Consider the following 20,936-nt stretch of genomic DNA (forward strand, 5'->3'; position numbering starts at 1 on the left):
ATATACGTTTGATTCTCTCTTGACTTTATTTATATTGATGAAGGGATTCGGTGAATAAAGATCGCCGCTGATGATGTGCGCCTCTTTTATGTCATCAGTTTACATATTTATCTTGTTACACCACGACATTGAATGGAGTTTACAATGAGGGCCGGACATGGAATTGTGTGTGCTGAAACGTTTCCATGGCGGATGGTTATTGGACCATTCGATACTTATAAATATTTCTTTACCGACATTTATTTTGTATTTTTTGCTGCACGCCAGTATGTACACATAGTTAGTAGTTATATAAGATCTCTTTAGGTCTAAATATGCACAGTAGGGTGGGTATATTTGTTTATCTTACTATAGAATCTGAGAGGCGAAGAGCAATCCATTGAATTATTTTAAAAGATTCGCATTCATTGCAGGTGCAAAAGAATTTAAATCTAACGAAATAAAATAATTCTTTCGGAAGAAAGAAATATCCTTCAGAGCTAAAGTTAATTTCATTTAAGTATCAATGTATTACTTTCCGCCCCAAAGAATTTTGAGTTGATGTTTTAACATACACACTGCACACTTTAACATCCAATGCACTCAAAAATAAGAGTTGATCGATCCATTTTCTTTCCAATGTTATACATTTCATGAATCTGTGCTGCATTATCAACTAGTTAAAGGATCTATTTTAGTTTGCACAATTTACTTGACTGTCCAAGAAGTAGCTATACACATAAGTGGTATCTTGTAACTTTGACACGGTCAAAGGACACAAATTAGAAACGGATTCATCAGATAAATTTGCATAGTTTTTTTTTACTTAGATAGCTCTTTTTGTTTAATTTTTACACGATGTAATTTTACTTTTTACTTAATGCATAATTGGTTTCGGGTACTTTTTACGAACTGCTGCGAATAATTTTCTTTAACGAAATTGGCTTAGATTTACTGTTTGCTATGTGATTGTAAGGGTTTCAAGAACTTAACAGTTGACACTTGCATATTGTATATAATGGATTTATTCGATGGTGAAAACGTGAAGTTGATAAAATCAAAACGAAAAGCGCGGAAGAGGAGTGCAGCAATTAAATTATATTCCTTTCTATTACGATTACGATCTTAGTTAATGGGTTGCATCGGTGAGCGCACTTTGCGATCCAGCGCACAAAGCGGCGAGACCTCCACAACGTCGTCAGCTTATAACTTAGGGTTCTTGGGGGATGTTTGGGGTTGGGTTGGTCCAAGAGCAGGGAGGGACCGAGGCTAGAAATCAAGGTTTTTGTCGTATCTAACTAAAACTGAATCTTGATGCGAGCAGATCGCCACGTCAGTTGGGAGCGGGATGCGAAGTGGAGGCCTGCTTGTCCACCGGTGGCGGGGGATTGGCTGCTTTTCTGGTCGCTCCAAGAGCTGCAGTCAGTCGATGACATCCGCTATTGCTGCAGCTTCGTCCCCTGTAGCCGCCGGGAATCATCAGGGCGCCGCCTCCAGTTCCACTTACTCCACCTACTCCGCCACCGACACTTCCGCTCCCAGTCCCACTCCCGCTTCCTCCCCCGCTGGCAGCCGGCGTGCGCGTGGCCGCCGGCGCCGTCGTCGTCGTCATCAGGGTGGTGTTGGTGGTGGTGCTGTTGCTGGTGGTGGGTCTGCCGCGTCGATTCTATTGCTACCGGCGATTGATAAGCCCGTTGGGAGGCGCCTGTTGGCTAGCCGTGTGCATCAGCTCCAGTTCCACGAGCAGAGGGAAGTGATCGGAGGGTATGTGCGGATGAGGGCAGCCCACCACCTTGTTCTCGCGCAGCCAGTCGTTGGAGACGGGACCCAAAAGGCCCAGCGGCACCATGCCCGTCTTCGTGTAGAAGATATAGTCGATGATGCCCTTGAAGTCGAACGTATAGTTGGTGTGCGGCATAATGTCCTCGCTGTAGGCGGAGGCCAGCTTGAACGAGTGCGTGAACTCGTTGGTGTCGTTCGAGAGCAACCGCTGCAGACAGGACTTGTAGCCCATGTCCTTGAAGTCCAGATGGTCCATTGAGACGCGCCCCTTGCCCAGGAACTCCACCACGCCCGAGTCGGGCAGCGAGTTGAAGTCGCCGCACAACAACAGCTGGACGGCATTCGAGTCGTTCTTGTGACCCGGCCTGAAGCTGTGGCTCGCCTCGTCAATGATCGTCTTTAGCTCATTGCTCAGCATCATCGTCTGGATGAGCTTGACGTCACAGAACTCCGGGTCCCAGTGAATGTGCGCCGTGCAGACGAGCAGCGGCTGCGAGATCTGCGTCACCTCGGACATCGGCTCCCAGGCGTTCTCCTTCACCTTGAGCAGGGCGGCCAGGCCAATGTTGTCCTTGGGCATCACGCGGTTCAGCATGTTGTCGGAGCCCTCGGCATTAGCCATCGCCAGCTGGTTGAACTCGATCAGGGATTCCTTGATCAGCGTAAACCTTTGGAAGACATTAGATTGGTATCTTATAAAATGGATCTTAGCTTTGTACTCACTTGGACGCCCTGAAGAATATCGCACAGCCATCCACATACTTCCGCTCCAGCTCGGACATGGTCTTAGCTCGCGACTTGGGCGAAAAGATGCCCTCGTAGCCGTCGTTCTTGAGCTCTGGCAGGAAGAAGTGGTAAAACTGTTCCGTCTCAATCTCCTGCAGACTGATGATATCCGCCGCGTAGTGCCGGATCTCGTCGATTATCGACTTTTTCCGGTACTCCCAGCAGAGCGCCCACGACGGACAGTATCCGTACATTTGCCTCGTCGCGTACTTATCGCAGAGAACATTATAGCACATAACCGTAAAAATGCCTGAAAATAAAATGAATCAATAAACAGAACATTCGGGAAATGTAAACTATTTAGTAAAGTTGCCAGTGCCTATTTACTGAACTGCAAAAAACTAGGCAGATATTAACAATGTGTACAGTATACAAATAAGGTTATTTAAAAGTTCTATAAATGGCTAAAGTATTAGATTTAGTTGCAAAATCGGATAAGGAGAGGAATTGAATGGTAGGTATAGCTTCTTTGTAGTGCTGCTGTAGAAAGCCAAGCGAGCTTAGCGTTAAGTTAATGCAATCTTTTTAAAAATACATTTATCTTTTAAGTACATATTCCTGCTTAACGACTTATTGAAGAATTTGAAGCAAAACCAGGTTATTTAGCTATCTAGGGCAACTGCCAATAGCTTGGTAATAGAAAATTCTTGTTGGCCGACTAACAACTATTAAGCTTTAATTACAACTTACAGGCTGGTCGCGTTTTGTTGGGCTTGGCCAGTGGCAGCCAGGGCCTTTGGGGCGGTGGATTGACGGTAACTGAAAATAAAAAGACACACGGATGTACGGTTAGTTGGGCGAGTGAAAATGCAAAGTTGCAAGAGATTATGAAATTAACACCCGCACATTAAGTCCCCAGCACACGAGCACTCCGTATCTGCGCTACCCCACTGACACACTGCTGCGGTTCCATCCACGTTCTCCCATAACCACTTTTCCTCCAACTCCCCTGCCCTCTGGGTGCAGAGATTGCAAGCGGTGAAAGTGACATGCACAAGCAACCAAATTGCTTCCGCCTTTGGGTTGCCCCACCGCAAAAGCGGCACCACCAGTCAAGTCAGGTGGTGCTTCGGTTTCTGCACAAACCACTGAGGTAGTGCAGTGTAGTGATGGGTGCCCAGATAGTAGTACTGGTTGAAGTATCTAGGTACATACGCAAAAACGTATTTAAATCACCTCTTTTGCTACCATATAATTATAAATAATAGTAAACTTTGGAAATCAGTTTCATTAGACGCTCTAACGTTCAATAAAGATCAGTTCGGTTAACACTTGCACAATTTAGCTTTTCAAGGTACATACCAAAGGTACATCAAGGTACATACCCAACTGCAAATTGGGATTCAACAATATTTTTAAATGTAACGATTAAATAAAATAAAATAACCTGCTATTAAGTGGTACTAAAGGAATTGCATTCCGTTTGTTATATAACTTTCTACTAGGATAAATAATCAACTGGACATCAAAATTAGTACCCCTCCCATCACTGATGCTGCGGGAACCACTTACTGCGTGACGGGGGAGCACTGGGAGACCGCTTACTGGTACATGGGTTTCTCCAGCTGACGGGAATGGGTGGTGGTGGGGCAAAAGCGACCTGCGACATCTGGTGCGGATAGCCGTAAAACGTGCGAAATGGCTGCGGATAGTGCGCTTGGTGTGGGTGGGACGGTTGGTGCGGGTGGAACATCTTGCGAGCCACACCCGCGCCGCCGTTCCTCGAATTGGTAGCCGTGACTGGGCCGTTGCTTACAACATCTTGCCGCATCGATGGGAGCCACGGCTTGGAATCGAACTTGGTACCGCTCTGCGGCGATTCTATGGCAATGGGATTGTGGAACCTAATCGCTCCGCTGGTCAGCGGTTCGCTCGCTCTCCTCTCTCTCTTGCTCTCTCGCTCTCACAACGAAGCGGTAGCGGGGCTTTTGGCGATTTGTTTTGCTTTGTTTCGCAGACTTGTTGATTGTTTTTGCATTTCTTTTTTCCCTCCGGTAATTTTGTGCAAACGGCGACGTTGACTAAAAACTTTCACTTTTTAATAAATTTGGTGATTTTTTTTTTCATAATTTTGTTGCTGTCTGCGCCTTGTTTTGTTTTCGGTTGTGCTTATCTTTTTTTTTTTGTATTTTTGCTGACAGCCTTTAATGACTACATTAACACAGCTTTGATTGCATTTTAATTGTACAATTCGTTTTTAGGATCCAGCACTCTCGTTGCTCTTTAATTATGCAAATGGTTATTTAATTGAAACGGCGCAACAAAAATTACAGAAGACGCAATGAGTCACCGAAACGAGAAAGGGATAAAAAAATAAAGGCAACGTAACGTGTGTGAATGATCGTTGTGTTTGAAGCGTAAGCACTAACTAAAATGGTTGAATTACAAAATGCCAAACAAAAGGGTTCGACAGCAAACTCTGTGCCAACTGTTGTGAGAAAATAGCACCCTCCAGTGGGGTTCCTCACCATCATCATCAACAACATCATCCTCGGTGGACTGAAGGTGTTCGGTTCGGGGGCTAGAGTTACGAAACTTTTACCCACAGCGTATACCCACGCACCCACTCGAAACTCCCATCCGCTGAGTGGGACGCATGGTAAATAATTTCACCGAATTTGTGAGTGATTACCCCATGGACAGGTGTAACAAAAGGCACACACATCGGAAACACTTTGGAAAACAAAGCGATCAACGAAATTTTAAAACAAATTTGTTCAGCCAGCGAAGCGTGCCATATTTTTTGGGGGGCTCTGGGGAAGATGGTTTGGAGTTCGTGGATTTGGCGGTGGACTTTTAAAGTGTAAGTGGAAAGTTGGACTACTTAAATTATTGCTATAATATTTGAGCTACATTATCCTTACGCTGTTTCAATCATCAGACTAAACAAGGATATATTACTTTTGCTTAGGCTATATTTACTTATTTAATTTAATTTGTAGAATTGTAAAATTACAACCGAAAAGTTTTTTTCATTGATTATTTAATTTGTATTCATACAAATTGCAATCCCCTATGGTAAAGATAAACTTTTCGGAGTAGACAAAAACATAAAATTCTCATTACCAAAATAAAAGTGAAAACGAGAACAGGTTTCGATACTTCAGTGGTAATTGGGAGATGTTTTGTTGGTGGCCCACTTTTTTCATGATCTTTGGTGGATTTACTGCTGTTAAATAGTTCGAATACTTTTTGTATTTAAAGTAAGTTCATGAAAAAATACTACGATGATCTTTTGAGTTCTTGGGGGGAATATTATGCCTTGAGAATTTGAATTTTAACTTAATAGAGTTCGAATGAATCGCTTCTATTACTCGACTATAGTTCTATGATTTCAAAATCCTTTCTCTATTTCACAAGCTCCATCACTCATAAATTTCCACCGCCACACAATCAAGATAATTTACTACTTAATGGATGCATATCAATTATGTTTACTCTCTCTTGACACGGTAAACTCAAAGTTGGCATTCGATGGTTCAATATTCGCCTCGCAGCCTGATGTCACGCCATGTCGTGTCGGCCTATATAATATATAAATGCCTCCCCGTAGCTCCTCTCACCCCCTTTCCGGCGTACCTCCTCGGGCGCCACTAGAAAGCCCTTTCTATCCAAAGTTTTCATGGTCGCTGCTTGCTGCATTTGAAAACAAAAAGAAACGAAATAAAATACAATAGCAAACTTCAAAAAAAACTCTCAGAGGCAAAGACAACAAACAAAAGTTCGAAAGGCAAAAACCCAAGTGAGCGTATCGAAAAAGAAAGTGAAATTCAAATTGAAATTTGGTGCGATTAAAAACGCCAAGGGGCCAATGCAGAGCCTGTTTTGTGTGAGTGTGTATTGGCCAACAATTTCGTATGCACAACACGTTGCTAGATGGAGGCGGCTTTGGAGGGCAACGGGGTGGTACAGCGGAGCGGAGGCCTGCTCCGAATAGAAAACAAAAGTCAACTCGCCACTTGCCACACTTCTTCGAGCACTGCAATTAGATAACTTGTTTCATTTGCACCAGTTTTTCCTCGCTCGATGCGATCGGAGCAGCAATTGACTGCCAATGTTCAATGGCGTTCAGCAATCGCAAGTTGCAAGTTGCAGGTTGCTGCTTGCCAGTTTTGTGACTGGTATTGGTTGTCAGTCCACTTTAACCGCCGTCGATGCGATGCTTCCACTTAAGACAATCTGGCATTAAAATCATAATAATGAAACACAATTTAAGGTGCACTTCAGGCTCTCCATACATAGAGTGTATTAAAAACACAGATGTGGCCAGAATAATAGCACACAAATTGGTACGCTCACAAAATAAGATGCAACGATGTAGTACATAGTAAGCCTGAATGGCAAGAGTCTCAAACATTCAGTGATTATCAGTATTATTGGATGATTTTATAGAGAGATCCCAAATGTTGACTCCAAGTCTTCTATAAAAACTATGTTATAAATTCCATGGGAAAGTCCCCTTTGAATCGCTATTCTTTTGGCCACAACTGTGCGTCTCCTTGTTTATGTGCGTGTGGGAAACCAGTTGGACAGCATTTGCCGCTGCATTGCTTGCCGGGTTCCATAGATCGCGCCTGATCGTGAGCGCCATATTCAAAAGACTCCAATTGTGCTGCGTCACATGGAAAATCAATTGGAAATGTGCGCGCACAGTGATTATGCACAGGCAAGCGGATGACGAGTGGCAACAGCCGATGCAGAGGTAGCTCCAACATCGGCGGAGCACCCCATCTCCACCAGCAGCACCACCGGCAACTCCATCAGCAGTTGGAGTCACAGACTGGCGTGGGCTTTCTTTCCATCGAGCAACCATTCACACAATGAAAAAAACTTAAATATTCAATTCCATTTCTTATAACTTTTGGCAAACATATTGGTATTGGTATTTTTATTTGTTTAAAATTACACGAGTTTTATTCATTTTGTGGGCAAAAGTAAATGGACTTATATTGGTTTTTCAATTTTGATTTTTTGATTTTGGTTTAATTTGTATTTTTATTTTCGACTTTCATAAAAACAAAAACCTCAAATAAGGATTATTTTTAATACCTGCTTTTAACTTTAAATTAAACTGTACTATATTAAAGTCATTACAGATACTCATTCACTCGTACGGATTTATTAGTTTGTACTCAAAAACATGACTGTTTCTTTAAAAAATAAACGGTTTAAAATCTGATGATGAAGTATAGAAATACTTTCACTTCTTAATGGAAACAATTTTTTCAATAGGTCAAAAAGTTTTTTAGTTTCATACAAATTTTAACTTCATGATTTCGATGTTTCTGAAATTGGCATAAAAATGTATAGAAAAGTCACACTTTTTAAAAGAATTGCATTTATTTTTGAATTGCATTACTTTCGCTGTGATAAAGAATAACATTTTTTTCGAGTGCAGTCAGGCAGTGGCAGCATCTTCGTAGGAGGCAGGGGCTGCCTCACGCGATCGGCCAACAATGCCGCACGCTGCTTGGTTACGTTTATTTTTCTTTCGCTGATCCACTTTTAAATCTTTGCGCGCACTCACAGTCGTTGAAGTTGGGTACTTTCTCTCTCCCGCAGTTGGAAAGCGGCGACGAGACAACTGCCTACTGCCTTCTGCCTGCCGCCTGCTGACATTGACACAGCCTGTAATGGGCCATCCAATCCAGCCAACAAGCACCCGACCATCCAGCAGCCCAGCCCCAAAAAAAAACCACCTGGGGGCAGGTGCAACACTCACAAATGGGAAATAAACTCTAAACATAAACATAGTACACAAAACTCCGAACTATAATTATAAAACTTACAGTAAATTAAAACGTGTAAACTCTAAAATCTGCTCCAAATGTATGATACAAATTTATAGCCTCAATAACAATAAACTCAAATCAAATATATTTATTAAGCACTTGTGCTTTACATGTTTAGTACTATGAAATTAAACCATTCATAAAACCATTTTTTTTTAATTTAAAAAAATCTTTAAGATGACTTTTATTTTTGGATGTAGTTTTAATCAATTGGACATGATTTAAAATTAAATAAATTAGTAAATTTAATCCATTTTACGCAAATGGTTAATAGTAACAAATACAGGAATGTGCTAATTCTTTGTAAATTTCGTTTTTATCAAATCGACATTTTTGGTTTAAGCTGCCATATATTTCTTAAAAGGCGAAACTTTAGCATTCGAATAACTCATAAATTAACCACTTTCAAACTTTTTACCTTACGCTCAAAGATATACTAGGTCAGACCAGTCTTGTTAAACTAATATATTGGATAAGTAAGTTTCTTTTAAAGACATGAAGTGCTAAAATTCGTGAGGGGTTTCATTAAGAATGGCTTCTTAAATACTAACAAGAGAGAACGCTATAGTCGGGTGCCCCGACTATCACATACCCGTTACTCAGGTAAAGGGAGTGCGAGGGAGATGGAGATAGAAACTTTGATCACGCATAACTTTTTAACGAATGGTCCGATTTGAAAAATTTCTTCTACATTTCGATAGGTATTGATAAACACAATAAAACTGCATTTTTACTTTTCCGAAATATTTAAATTTTTAAAATCGTATATAAGCGATTGTGGGCGTTAAAGGGGCGTGGCACCTTTTTGAAACAAACTTGCGCTGCGTAGGAACTCCTAGAATCTGCATGCAAAATGCCAATCTTCTAGCTTTTATAGTTTCCGAGATCTCAGCGTTCATACGGACAGACAGACAGACAGACAGACAGACGGACAGACAGACGGACAGACGGACAGACGGACAGACGGACAGACGGACATGGCTATATCGACTCGGCTAGTGACCCTGATCAGAATATATATACTTTATAGGGTCGGAAACGCTTCCTTCTAGCTGTTACATACTTTTGCACGAATACAATATACCCTTTTACTCTACGAGTAACGGGTATAAAAATGACTATAGAGAAATCGCCGTAAACATGCATGGTTTTTGCTGGCTCGACAGCTCATTGACAGGTCTTAAGCAGGAAATACTTGATTTTTTTTTCCCAGTGCAGTTCGGCCCATTCCCTGGCCATAAAACTTTCTAACCATTTGCACTTCCTTTTACGCAACAACAACCTTGATAAGCCCAAAAAGTCAGGCTAAGATATGAAACAACCGGCAAGCGAAAATGAAACGAAAACGAAACGAAAACAGGCTGTAAGCTCACTTCCGCATTTAAAACAATAATAAAGGCGAGACGACCAGACGAAAACATTTCCGATTTCTGTTGCATATTTATAAGAAATATGGGCCAATTATGCGAATTACTCCACAAAAAAAAAACAAAAAGAAAAAAAAACGAATCAGCCCAACAAGCAATGAAAATAAAAACGGAAAAAGCTTTGCCATGACAAAGCACAAAATAATATAAAAAGCAACCAAAAAAGTGAACATTTCGTAACCGAAATAACGGTTAACATTCACAAAGGCGGACAAAGAGGCGGGGCTTGGCGGAGGGGGCGCGGTCCGGCACCGGCCCCAAATCATCAGTTGCTTTGTTATTGCCCTCGCCACACTATTATAATTTTTGGCACTAATATCATCATCGCCAAGCGGCTGCTTCTTCACTCCCAATTGCAGTTATAAATACCGGTTTCGCTATATAAATAAACCATTTCAGTTGTTTGGCGTCGTTTTGTCATACTTAACGATACTTAAATGGAGCGAAAGTCGGGGTATATTGGCCGAAAAGGTTAACAATATTTAGATCACCAAGAAAACGGGCAAAAAGTAATATTCGGGAAACGAAGACAGTATTTAAAGGTAATAAATAAATACCAATATATTTTTTTACAGATAAGAAAGGGTTTCGTTACTTAAAGGCCTTTTTTTTGGAAATCATTGGCAGTATTTAGAAGGTTACAGATATTTAAGCTATATTAAAATGTTTTTATTTCAAACGTTATTTAACCAAATATATCATACATATTTAAAATGTTTTTTCAACTAAAAATAATATTAACATTATTTGGTGCTTCCAAGGGTATTACAGGGTAACTAAAAAGTCGAAGACCGTATATTTTCGCTCCACTTCCTCTTCCCACATTACAATTCGGCATGCTCCACTAAATCGGCAAACGCGTTGTGGGAATCGATGACTCCACGATGCGTTTAAAATGCATTACAAAGCACAAAGTTGTCATAAAAATTAAATTAAATAAAAGCCGAAAACAAGAAAACGTATAATAAAGCGACGAGAGGAGAAAAAGATCAACTGACTTAAGCCAATTAAACGATTAGGTAACAGTTACAACAATAATGGCAGTCACAGCAGCAGCATCGTATGCAGCACACACAAAAACGTCGTCATCGGCCAGAAAAGCAGCAATAACAATAAAGCTTAGACGAGTCGAGTTATAAACCTACATAGAGCGGCAAAATTTGTACAGCCAACGGTGGGCCACTGCGAGTGGCAAACGGAAAAAAGCCAGAAACAGAAAAAATTAATTCATGTTGTGCCCATTTCGTGAGCGGACACAAAAAAAAGATGAAGAATAAGTTACAACAAGAAGTTAAAGAAGGCTTTTAAGTCCGAACATCGTTATACACTAGCAGATGGTTGGAAAACAAAAGACCCTTCCGATTTCAACCGAAATACAATAGATTAAAACTTTAAATTATTTAAATAAGTTTGCTTCTAATCGCTATTTGGTTTTTTTTTTTTTTATTGATTGAAACAATGTGCCTATGATGAAAAATAAGAAGAATATATAATAAAAGAAAACTAGCATAGAATACAAATTTGCAACATGATGTTAAGTAATAATGGCGTTTATTAAATGGAACTATCGGAGTTGTAATAAGTTTTAGAAAAAATATTTAATAGGTGTTTTTAATTAAAGAAGATACAAATTTTCATGATTCAAAATTTTCTAAACTCTACAATGTACTTTTATAGGGCATTATAGGTTACAAATACGGCAGCAGTAAAGCACAAGCCGCTCACAAATGGCAGAAAGACTTAAAAGTTAACAGCGGCCCTTCGGCTGCCCTCCGTCGACTTGATTTATGGGGTTCGAGCCTCGGTGGTGCATCTTCTTTCTTTCCGCTGAAGTTTACGTCACAGGCGACACTAGACCCCATCCCCTGGCAAATGATTTCATCATTTGAAGCTGCAGCTACGCATTGCGAGATCTTGGCTATATAAATGTTAATGTAAATACCCGGCATAATGACAATGAGATGGATGAATGGTCAGATGCCAATCGCTTACTCTTTGTTCTAATGACCATTTTCTGCTTCTGGGCTCACAGTCTTAACTTGTGACCTAATCAAGCATGATAATCTTCTATAGGAATTGGAAAAAAGCAACCCAATTAACTTTTGTTAGGTAATATTGACATACTTTCCGTTCTGTAACTCTGCAACTTTCTTACAATCTATACTTTACTTTACAAAGTTTTTTTGTACTTATAGCGTTACCTAGTAAGAAAACCATCATGTAAGAACCATTTTCACGGAGCATTTCATTGTCTACGAGCCATTTTAAACTGTGGGTAAGTTCATCTTACAATAGTTTTTTATCTAATTATAATGTATTTAACATTCATTTTGCATGCCAATTTGTATTTTATTAGATTTTCCCATGCTAATATACCTAATATCTGTATTACTTGGGGACCCCTAGGTTCGACCGAAATCGGAAAGGGGAACATGACTTTTAATGAATTCTTCTGTATCTGCTATCTTCACAGACAATCAAATTTACACATTGCTCAACATGAATACAAATTTTACACCACCAAATTATTCAAAAAGTGGAGCCCTTCATCTTTCTTCGAGTGGCTCATGAATAGTGTGGTATAGTTTGGCTAATGTGCCAGACAAGTAGCAACCAGCAATTGTCTGTGAAAATCCAAAGCCAAGTCAACACGAGAATTGCTGAAAAGAAAATCAACAGCAGTGCCAACAAAAAGCAAGACAACCACTTTAAGACGACCCAGCGAACGAGCAGACGGCATTAAAAGTGGAGAATAAATGTAATAATGACATTTGTGGCCGTTAGGATTGGGATTCTTAACTGTTTGACATTTTGCGTAACCTTTTTCGTAGTCATTTGGCCTTTATTCGGATTAACCGCTTTTTTTTTGTGGCTCTTTGCAGAGGAAGTCGAGATAGGAACTTGGGCAACGCCAGACAATGATGATGAACTACTGGTGTGGTGTGTGTGGCCCACTGAACTGGCCAAGTTAATTGGAAAATAAAACTTTCAATTTCATGGCGAAATGCTAATTTCTAGCCAAAGAAAAGTCAACTGGAAAAGCGGCAAGTCCAATTGGCGTTTCCTTTGCCGGGGGTGAAGCAAAAGAAACACAGCAAAACTAACTGAAAAATCACGGAAATAGCAAAAAGAAGCAGAAACATGGAAGAAAAATCTTTCATTACAAAGTAATACCCTAACTTTAGTAATATTGTTCTTTATTCACATGTTAAAATATTTTATTTTCACACTTATTAGCAAAACTGTCTGACTAAAAACACATTTAAATAAATGTTTTTAGAAATTCTAATCCTTTATGAAACAATCTTATATGAAGATTGTTCTTGAACCCGATTTTTCTCTTGCAATATAACTTTAAACTCTTCGGTTTCAAAAAGGTTAACATCTCAAAACCTCGGCAAATAGAACGACAAATTTAAAGTATCCGCAGCAAGTGAAGGTGAGGAAAAACAATTAAATTTCAGAGGCTAGAAGGAAAAGAGAAAAACTAGCATGTTGGAAGACGCTAAGAAAGATGGCCCCGCTTTGTTGGCCAGCGGCTATATCATCTATGGCCAAGAACAACAACAGCAAAGCGACGCGACGCGACGCGACGCATTTATTGACGTAGCCAAAACACATTAGCCACCGCTGCTGGCCGGTGGTGCGGTGCTTCGTAGCTTCGGTGGTGCTAGATGGTGGCTGATGGCGCAAACAGTGTTGCAAATGACCCAATTATCCACTGACCCACTCAACGCTCGACCGTTGTCCGGGTCCGGAGTGTGGAGCATGGAGCATGGAGCACGGACCTCCAGAGCTTTGCCGGCTGTTGCGAAAGAAGAGCTACCAGAAATCAGAGCCCTAATAGACGATGGGTAGTCGGGCGTCTTTAGAAGCTGACTTAACAAGCAGTTAGAACTCCAAATGAGGCCCTAAAATGGAGACATTAATTAGCCTAATGACGGGCACAAAATGCCCAGAAATTAATTTGCCGGTTACGGTTATGACAGCGGTTAATCTTTTTTGCGAAAGCCGGCACACCACAAGCAGATTCATCCAGGTGAAAGGTTCCCACTCTGCTTTCGGTAATTGAAATCTGTGCAGCGGCTCTAAGAGCTTCAGCTAATGTTTGGAAAGTTCATTTTCGAGTGGTGCATCAGGGATTTCTTAGTGTAGGCCCAGAAAACGCAGACTTCTGTTTGTTTTTCCGGCTCCAAAGTCGGCTCAAACGTGCCTCATTAGATGATGGAGTTTGCTTTTTTTTTTTTTTTTTTTTTTTTCGTTATTTCAACACCTATTTTTGGGGCTATCAAAACAGCAATCAAGTTCTTTTTGTTTGACATTTTTGTTTACACTTTTTATTGAGTTCTCGTTCGGGCTTAATCAAAATAAATATTGTGTTCTTTTGTGTGGGTTACAAATGTAGTGTAGTGTGGTATTGATGGGTTAACTATAGGATTGTTATTTGTGCAAAAACGATGCTTACGAACAAACAAACACTACAATAATACGAGGGAGCACAATACGAACTAGTGAAAATATTAATTAAATAAATTAGCTTCGAGTGGTAATTTCTATCTGGGGAATGGTAACACAAACTGTCTGCCGGAACCTGCCAATGGAAAATCTGTGACATTTTCCAACGGCGCGATGCTGAGACCGACGGCGACTCTCAGCCAACACGATTCGAGCCAAGTTAATTCAAGCCAAGTCGGGCCGGAGTCGAGCAGAGCGGAAAACTTCAAGCAATTTCTGAGGCGCGCTGCGCGTTCGTGAGTTTCTTTTAATTAAAAAAAGGCGAAAACTTTTACTCGCCAACTACAACAGCTAAGCAGGTAACTAGGGCTGCTCTCGATTTTCAGATTTAGATTTTATGCTTGGTGATCTCAGTCGGAATTAATTGTGCACCAGAAATTCTTTCGGCTGTTTTATGTGCCTCAACTTGCAGAGAAGTCGGAAATGTGAATCTTAATTTGAACATATAACATGATATGATACCGATCGCCCATGAATAATTGCCTCAAAGAATTAAACTCTCGCTTTAAATTTATGAATATTCAATCGAATGAGTTCACAATTCAGGGGTACACAATGCTTTTCAAAACTGTAAGGCAATTGTTTGTTACATTTGTTCAAACGAAAATGATTCTTGTGCTTATTAATCACTAAGGATTTTCAGAAAATTTTAATTGGAGTTTTTAAAAACTGCATAAATCGAATACTACTTTTTTTTTTAATTTTTAAAATTGAATAAAAACTATATTTTTTTTGTATGCCTTCGATGCTTAGCTCAAATACCTTATCTTTTTGAAACGCATTGTGCATAGATTTGAAAATAGCATTGCGAAATCATTTAAGACTTTAATGAAACCTTTAGAGATCCTTTCTATTCCCCCAATCTAAGGATAACTTAGGCCTTAGCCAAACTTATCAACTATAAAAGTTCACGTTGTAGCGCATCGATTACGGACTATATAAAAACCAAACCAACTAATCAAATAACATTAAATAGAACCCAAAAACGATAGAGATACACAACTAATATGTAGGAACGTTGCTTAAGCTCAAAGATAAAAGTTAACACACGGCCCTCCCTAAAAAAAAAATTCCAGATCTCGGGGAGTAAGATTGGACTGATTTTTGACCCTATGGGGTAACGTTAATGCACAAATAACAACAACAATTAAATGTATGTAAAAAGTAGATATAGATATGGGTATGATTAAAGTATCTTTAGGGTTCACATCGTATCTCTATACGATTTCTACAGTTTCTTCTTCTTTTTGCGCCACAAAATCTGCATAAGAGTCGCACCCTTCCCGTAACCCCCACCCGCAGCTCCGTCATCTGTGGATCTGTGGTCTTGGCAAAAAGAAAAAGAAAAGAAAAATGTCTTAAAAAATAAAGATATACAAAACGCCGTCGCCGTCGCCGCCGCAGTGAAAGTGAAAGTTGAAGTGGAAGTCGGATTCGGATTTGGATTCGTAGTCAGAGTGTGTATGTGGTATGTACAAGGTTTCCAGTCCCGGCCTGTCTTCATAAGTTTCCATTTAGCCGGGGATCGTATCCAACTGCCTGCCAGGGCCCATTTGGTCAACTCGTTGGCCTTTTGTTTTTCGCTCTGATCGCGATGTCGATGATGATGGTGATGATGATGTGATGATCGTCTCACATGTGCGTTATATCCATTTAATGGGTTTTCTTCTTTCTTCGCTGTGATCGTTGGAGTTGCGCAACTTGGGTTGGGTAGAAATTTAAAAATGCTTTCAGGAGATTTACATTTCCCAATCCCAAACCGCCCACGCATCGTTATCTCGTCTCACGTTTCTCCAAATCGTCGCAAAATGAGCCACTTTCTGGGCTGCGATATCTCGTCGTTTCTCATTTTTCTTGCCTATGGATTTTTGATTAGTTTTCCACTGGCGTCGTCGTCACGAGATGGTGGAAAACGCTGGCTTCAGCTTACCCACCGTGCCCAGTATCAGCCTGGTGGGTGTGGCCCGGCTGTCTGGGCCCAGTTTGGCAGCTGCCACTTGGCTGTCATCGTGGCTGCCACCTCCACTTGGCTGCCTTCCCCCGCGCCACATTAAGCCCAAACTGTTGCCGTTGCCGTTGCTGCTATTGTTGTTGTTGCAGTCCACAAGAAAATCCAAGGCTGTGGGCGTCACATCCGTCAGATTCAAATGCTCAAAGTTAAAGACGAGGCCCGATTCGCAGTTGTGGCTGCCAGCGCTATCCAATCCGCTGTCACTGGCTGCTCCCGATCCCGATCCGGCCTGATCGGCCGCATTGCATGTCTCGATCAGCTTGCGCGATATCTCATTGAGGCTCTCATCCAGCAGCGTCTCCGCCTGGGCGGAAATCGACGGGGAGGCGTGGCCCAGTTTACCGCCTCTGAAGCAATTGCCAAACAGATCGTTGGCTATGTTAATACCACTCAGGATGTCGCCGTAGCCGGAGTCATCGCTCATGCACTGAGAGGGCGTGGTCACAGCACTCGGATGACTGCGCTGGGATCCGATAACACCCACAATTTCCGCCCGACTGCTGTCGCCGGTGATGGGAGCAAACTCCTCTGTGGTCTCCTCCCGCAAAGCCGATGAGCTGGGCAGGCTCTGGCTGCAAATGGAGCTATCGCAGGAGCTGTCCGAGTGCGTGGATGAGGTGGAGGAAGAGGACTCCCTACTGCCGCCTCCTTGTTCGCTGGATGAGGCATCGGAAAGCGATCGCCGGAGTGGATAATCCCACAGGGAACGCAGTGGGTCACACTCTCGACAAAAGCACACTCCGTGCGTGTGATCATGCTGCAGTATTCCAGGTGGCAGGTGGTAAGATCCGCCTCCTCCTCCCGAGGGATAACCTTCTCGTGGGCTGGTAATCTTGGGCTGCATATCGGATTCCATTTTAAGTAGCACGCCATTGCCCGGCTTGCGATCCTTTTTGCGCCGCTTTCTCGGTTTGATAATCCTGGGCAGACAAGTCTCTGCAGGAGAAGGGGCCTGATCCTGGCTGGAAGCATTATTTGCCGGCTTCTCCTGACTGCTGAGAACGGGTGGTGCAGAGTTCTGGTACCGAAGGGCTCGGGATTTGTCCGCCAACTTAAATCCTGCCTGACTGCTCATCGTCTGATAGGCACTCCAGTTGGTCGGAACAGGATGATGGTGATGATGTGGTTGATGGTGCTGCAGCTGCTGCTGTTGGAGATGTTGCTTGCCATTCTGCTGGAGCAGCGGCATGCCCTGGGCATGCACAGCCAGCTGGGACATGGTGGCCCCACCAGGTGGCCATGATGGACATGTTTTCGTAGTGGATTTCCTCAGCAATCTCTGGCGCTGGGCAGGCGACAAATGACTGGAAGCATTTGAGATGAGTGGTATGCCGGCGCACTCATTGATCCGCTGCTGGTTGACCACTCCATAGCCACCAGGTTGAGGTGGTGGGCCAGACGATTGCGCTGCCCAATTGGGTGGTGGCGCAGCCGGCGGGCCATGATGCAGTCGGTAGGCAGGAGCTGGAGCAGGCTGCTGCTGCTGTTGCTGTTGCTGGCTTCCCGGCCAATGGTTCAACTGATGCTGATGGTATCGCAGCGGAGCGTAGTTGGGTGGTGGTGCTGTTTCTGGCGCCCTGTAAACGGCCACATGCGATCTCATGCTGTTGTTGTCTTAATCCCAAACTAAATCCTGGCGGCGGGTCGAGTCGATTGCACATCACTTGGCCGCTTGCTTTGGTTTGTCGGCTTGGGCCACAACTCAATGAGGCATTTCGGTTGGCCAACACAACAGTCGAGCGATTCCACCGCAACGAAATGAAAAGCGAACGCCAAGAAACTGGGACACGGCGCGATCGCAATTACGAAACACACGGGGCATGCGCGACGGTCGCGAACGGGTTTCCAGCTGGGGAGACTGGAGAGCAGTGTGGAGCAAGTGCGTCCGCCTCGTAGCCAAGCGAGCGGCAGACTGAAGTCAGCTGCTAGCGCGATCGCTAGCGAGGGCCGGCTAACAGTAAAAGCCGCTAAGACCAGTCTCTCTTACGTTCCACTTGGCTTACACAAGCTCTCAGCCGGCTCTCTTTCGGGGCAACGTCCACCGGAGAGCGGCTGGCTTTCGGCTTTTGCATGTCGAGGTCGTGCAGTTCTTTCGGCCGACTCCGCCAATTGTAATTGTTGCATTCAATTATACATTTTTAATTGATGCCCGGGCATTATGTTTTTGGCATTAATGGGCAGCCGTGAGTTTGAACTTTAATTATGGCTGAGGCAACAGGTTTTATGGCCTATCCTGGTCTGTGAAAATGCTGGTTCACTATATGTAACACCTTAACTTCAACAGTACCATAGATTTAACATTTTATTTAATTTCTTTGTTTAGCTGCAAAATTCCTCAAAATCTAACAGCATTTTAACTTTAACAACGTTACTAAAAGGGTTTCAGTGAATTTTCCATTTTAATATAATGTTATTTTTTTCTAATAATTTAAAGATTTAAGAAGAAGTTCTTTCGTTGGGGAATTTATTTAAAAAAAGGAACCAAATATAAAGTTCTTCTTGGCTGACCGTGCCATGGGTTAAATCATTGACCATGTTGGTGAACGCAGATTAAAGATGATTTAAAAAAAAAATGATTTAGGTATGCATTCTATTTGTACCATCGATTTGAATTTTTTTTATTCATTGTTTCCAAGGGCAAACTTTAGAAAAGGCGTTTATAGGGAATTTTAGTCCCATCACATAGTTAAAATACCCTTAATTCCGCAGTTCAACCAAAAACTTTCTCTTTTCGGAAGCCTTTTTTCGCGTGCTTTCCTTTTTACCCCCACACAAGCACACACAGACGCACACCTGGACAGGAGCTGCTCACGCACCTGGCACACACACACACACACAAACATATAGGTAAACGGCGGACTCACATGACAAGTTGTCCAGCATGTAGGTGAGCAGTTTCTGCGTGCCATTCGGCTCGTTGTAGATGTTCATAAACTCCTTTTGCAGCGGATTGCCCATGAGGCCGAGTATGACGAGGTGGAACAGCTTGCCAATCTCGTAAGGCAGCACTCGCAGAAAGTTGTTGTTCAGCAGTAGTTCCCTAAAAAGGAGAGAAGGTGGAGTGGGTGAGTGAAATGTACGGAAGAGTGATAACTAGGGCTTACGTTTAGACAGCGGCTTCCAAAACTTTTTAAACTAAATACGTAAATCGTAAAGGTTTCTGCTTTGGTTATGTACAAAAATTATGTTAAAATCAAATCTTAAATTTATTTTAATTTAAAGGCCAAATAATTACAAGTTGAAGAAAATCAAAGCATCAATTTAATTTAATTAATCGCGTTTCAAAACGTGGTTTAAAGAAAAACGCGTATAAAGCTTCAGCAGTTAGATAGTTTGGCCGAACCCCGTATATCTCAAGAAGTCTTACGAATGGAAAGTTATACATTTTAATTACTAGGAGAAGTATTCCAGAAAAGGTTTACTACAAAACTGTAGGATAGTGAAATACAAGATATTCCGGAACCATAGGGTGGCATGTTTTTAGCTACTTTATGAACTTTCACTAGACGCTGCCCCTCAACAGGCACTTACCGCAGCTGGATGAGCTCGCCGAGCTCGGCGGGAAGACTCCTTAGTTTGTTGCTGGATAAGTCCAGGGTCCGCAGGCTGATCAGCATCCCGACGTCTGCGGGCAATCGCAGAAGTTGGTTGTCGTTCAGGTAAAGGGCGGTTAGGTGCTCGAACTCCCACAGCGACGGACTTATATTGCGGACGCAACCTGTACCAAATAAAAGGGATATATTATTCGAGCATTTATGGAAACACAAAGGACCACTTACCCGTAATCTCCAGACCACTCCAATTCGTCTTCTTGCCGGCGGCTATATCCTCCTGCGACAGAAAGATCTGCTGCCTCCGATTAGCACTGTCGTATTTGTCTTTGTTACGAGACATTTTATAGTGATTGCCTATTCAGGATATATTTAAGGGTGTAATATTAGTAACTATAGGTAACAGATTGGACAAGTAAAAATCTGGAATTGTTTTAAGGAAGTTAGGGCTCATGTTAGGAGACAAAACCTCGCTTAGCAACAAAAATGAATGTTTTAAGTTTTAGCTTAAATGTATTTAGGAAAATTGGAATTAAATCATAACCTTTCATAATAACCGCCTGATGATAAGCGTCTCTGCAAAATATTAATAAAGTGGTTTCAATTATTATTTTTTATTAGTTAACTAAGGGAGGGGTTTGAGGTTTGGGGGTTTTGGGTTTACATATCAGGGGTAAAGCTGCGATAAAAATAATAGCAGTGTTATAAAAAAAAACTCTAAAATATTAATTCGAGAAAAAGACAAAACATAAATATTTCAAAAAGAGTTTTACTAAGCTTAACACGAATCGGAAAGTAACATTACATTACAATTCCCATCATACGAATGAAAGAAAATTCTCTGCACATATGCATTTTACGTTGAAAATATGTAAAAATACGGCTTTTGGATGAACTGCTATTAATTTTTGCACAGTTGGAGATGGTAAATTATAAATCATAATTAAATGCAAATGAAAAGGACTTTTGCAAGCGCGCGCAAAGTGCAAGAACACGCACACATAAATACACAGGCACACACGAACACACTAAACAGTTAGAAAGCGAATGGCGTGGGCGGGCAAAACAAGAAGAAGAGCCGTGTGGCGAATGT

At 41.9% G+C, this 20,936-nt stretch overlaps 2 protein-coding genes and 1 long non-coding RNA gene across 5 annotated transcripts; 1 reads left to right on the forward strand and 2 right to left on the reverse strand.

Moving 5' to 3' along the window:
* Nucleotides 1-3: 3 nt before the first annotated feature.
* LOC108046319 (CCR4-NOT transcription complex subunit 6-like) lies at nt 4-20,419 on the reverse strand. 2 transcript variants are annotated; one of them, XM_017125942.2, is made up of 7 exons: nt 20,388-20,419; nt 20,072-20,200; nt 19,824-20,010; nt 19,157-19,332; nt 3,238-3,306; nt 2,485-2,797; nt 4-2,429 (listed from the first exon to the last, which is right to left on the reverse strand). In XM_017125942.2, the coding sequence occupies exons 1-7, from the start codon at nt 20,392-20,394 to the stop codon at nt 1,652-1,654; spliced, it is 1,659 nt and encodes a 552-aa protein (XP_016981431.1). In that variant the 5' UTR covers nt 20,395-20,419; the 3' UTR covers nt 4-1,651. The 2 variants fall into 2 exon arrangements, with proteins under 2 accessions (XP_016981431.1, XP_016981432.1); XM_017125943.2 differs by lacking the exons at nt 19,157-19,332; nt 19,824-20,010; nt 20,072-20,200; nt 20,388-20,419 and adding an exon at nt 4,060-4,910.
* On the forward strand, nt 10,362-13,055 carry LOC108046321. 2 transcript variants are annotated; one of them, XR_001769380.2, is made up of 5 exons: nt 10,362-10,785; nt 11,444-11,875; nt 11,945-12,041; nt 12,240-12,524; nt 12,649-13,055. It is a non-coding gene; the product is annotated as an uncharacterized LOC108046321 (long non-coding RNA). The 2 variants fall into 2 exon arrangements; XR_001769379.2 differs by having other exon boundaries at nt 10,365-10,785; nt 11,962-12,041.
* LOC108046318 lies at nt 14,075-18,685 on the reverse strand. Its single transcript, XM_017125940.2, has one exon. The coding sequence runs from the start codon at nt 17,893-17,895 to the stop codon at nt 16,177-16,179; it is 1,719 nt and encodes a 572-aa protein (XP_016981429.1). The 5' UTR covers nt 17,896-18,685; the 3' UTR covers nt 14,075-16,176.
* Nucleotides 20,420-20,936: the final 517 nt, after the last annotated feature.

The sequence above is a fragment of the Drosophila rhopaloa genome, unplaced genomic scaffold (assembly GCF_018152115.1).
Source record: "Drosophila rhopaloa isolate 14029-0021.01 unplaced genomic scaffold, ASM1815211v1 contig_178, whole genome shotgun sequence".
NCBI lineage: Eukaryota > Metazoa > Arthropoda > Insecta > Diptera > Drosophilidae > Drosophila > Drosophila rhopaloa.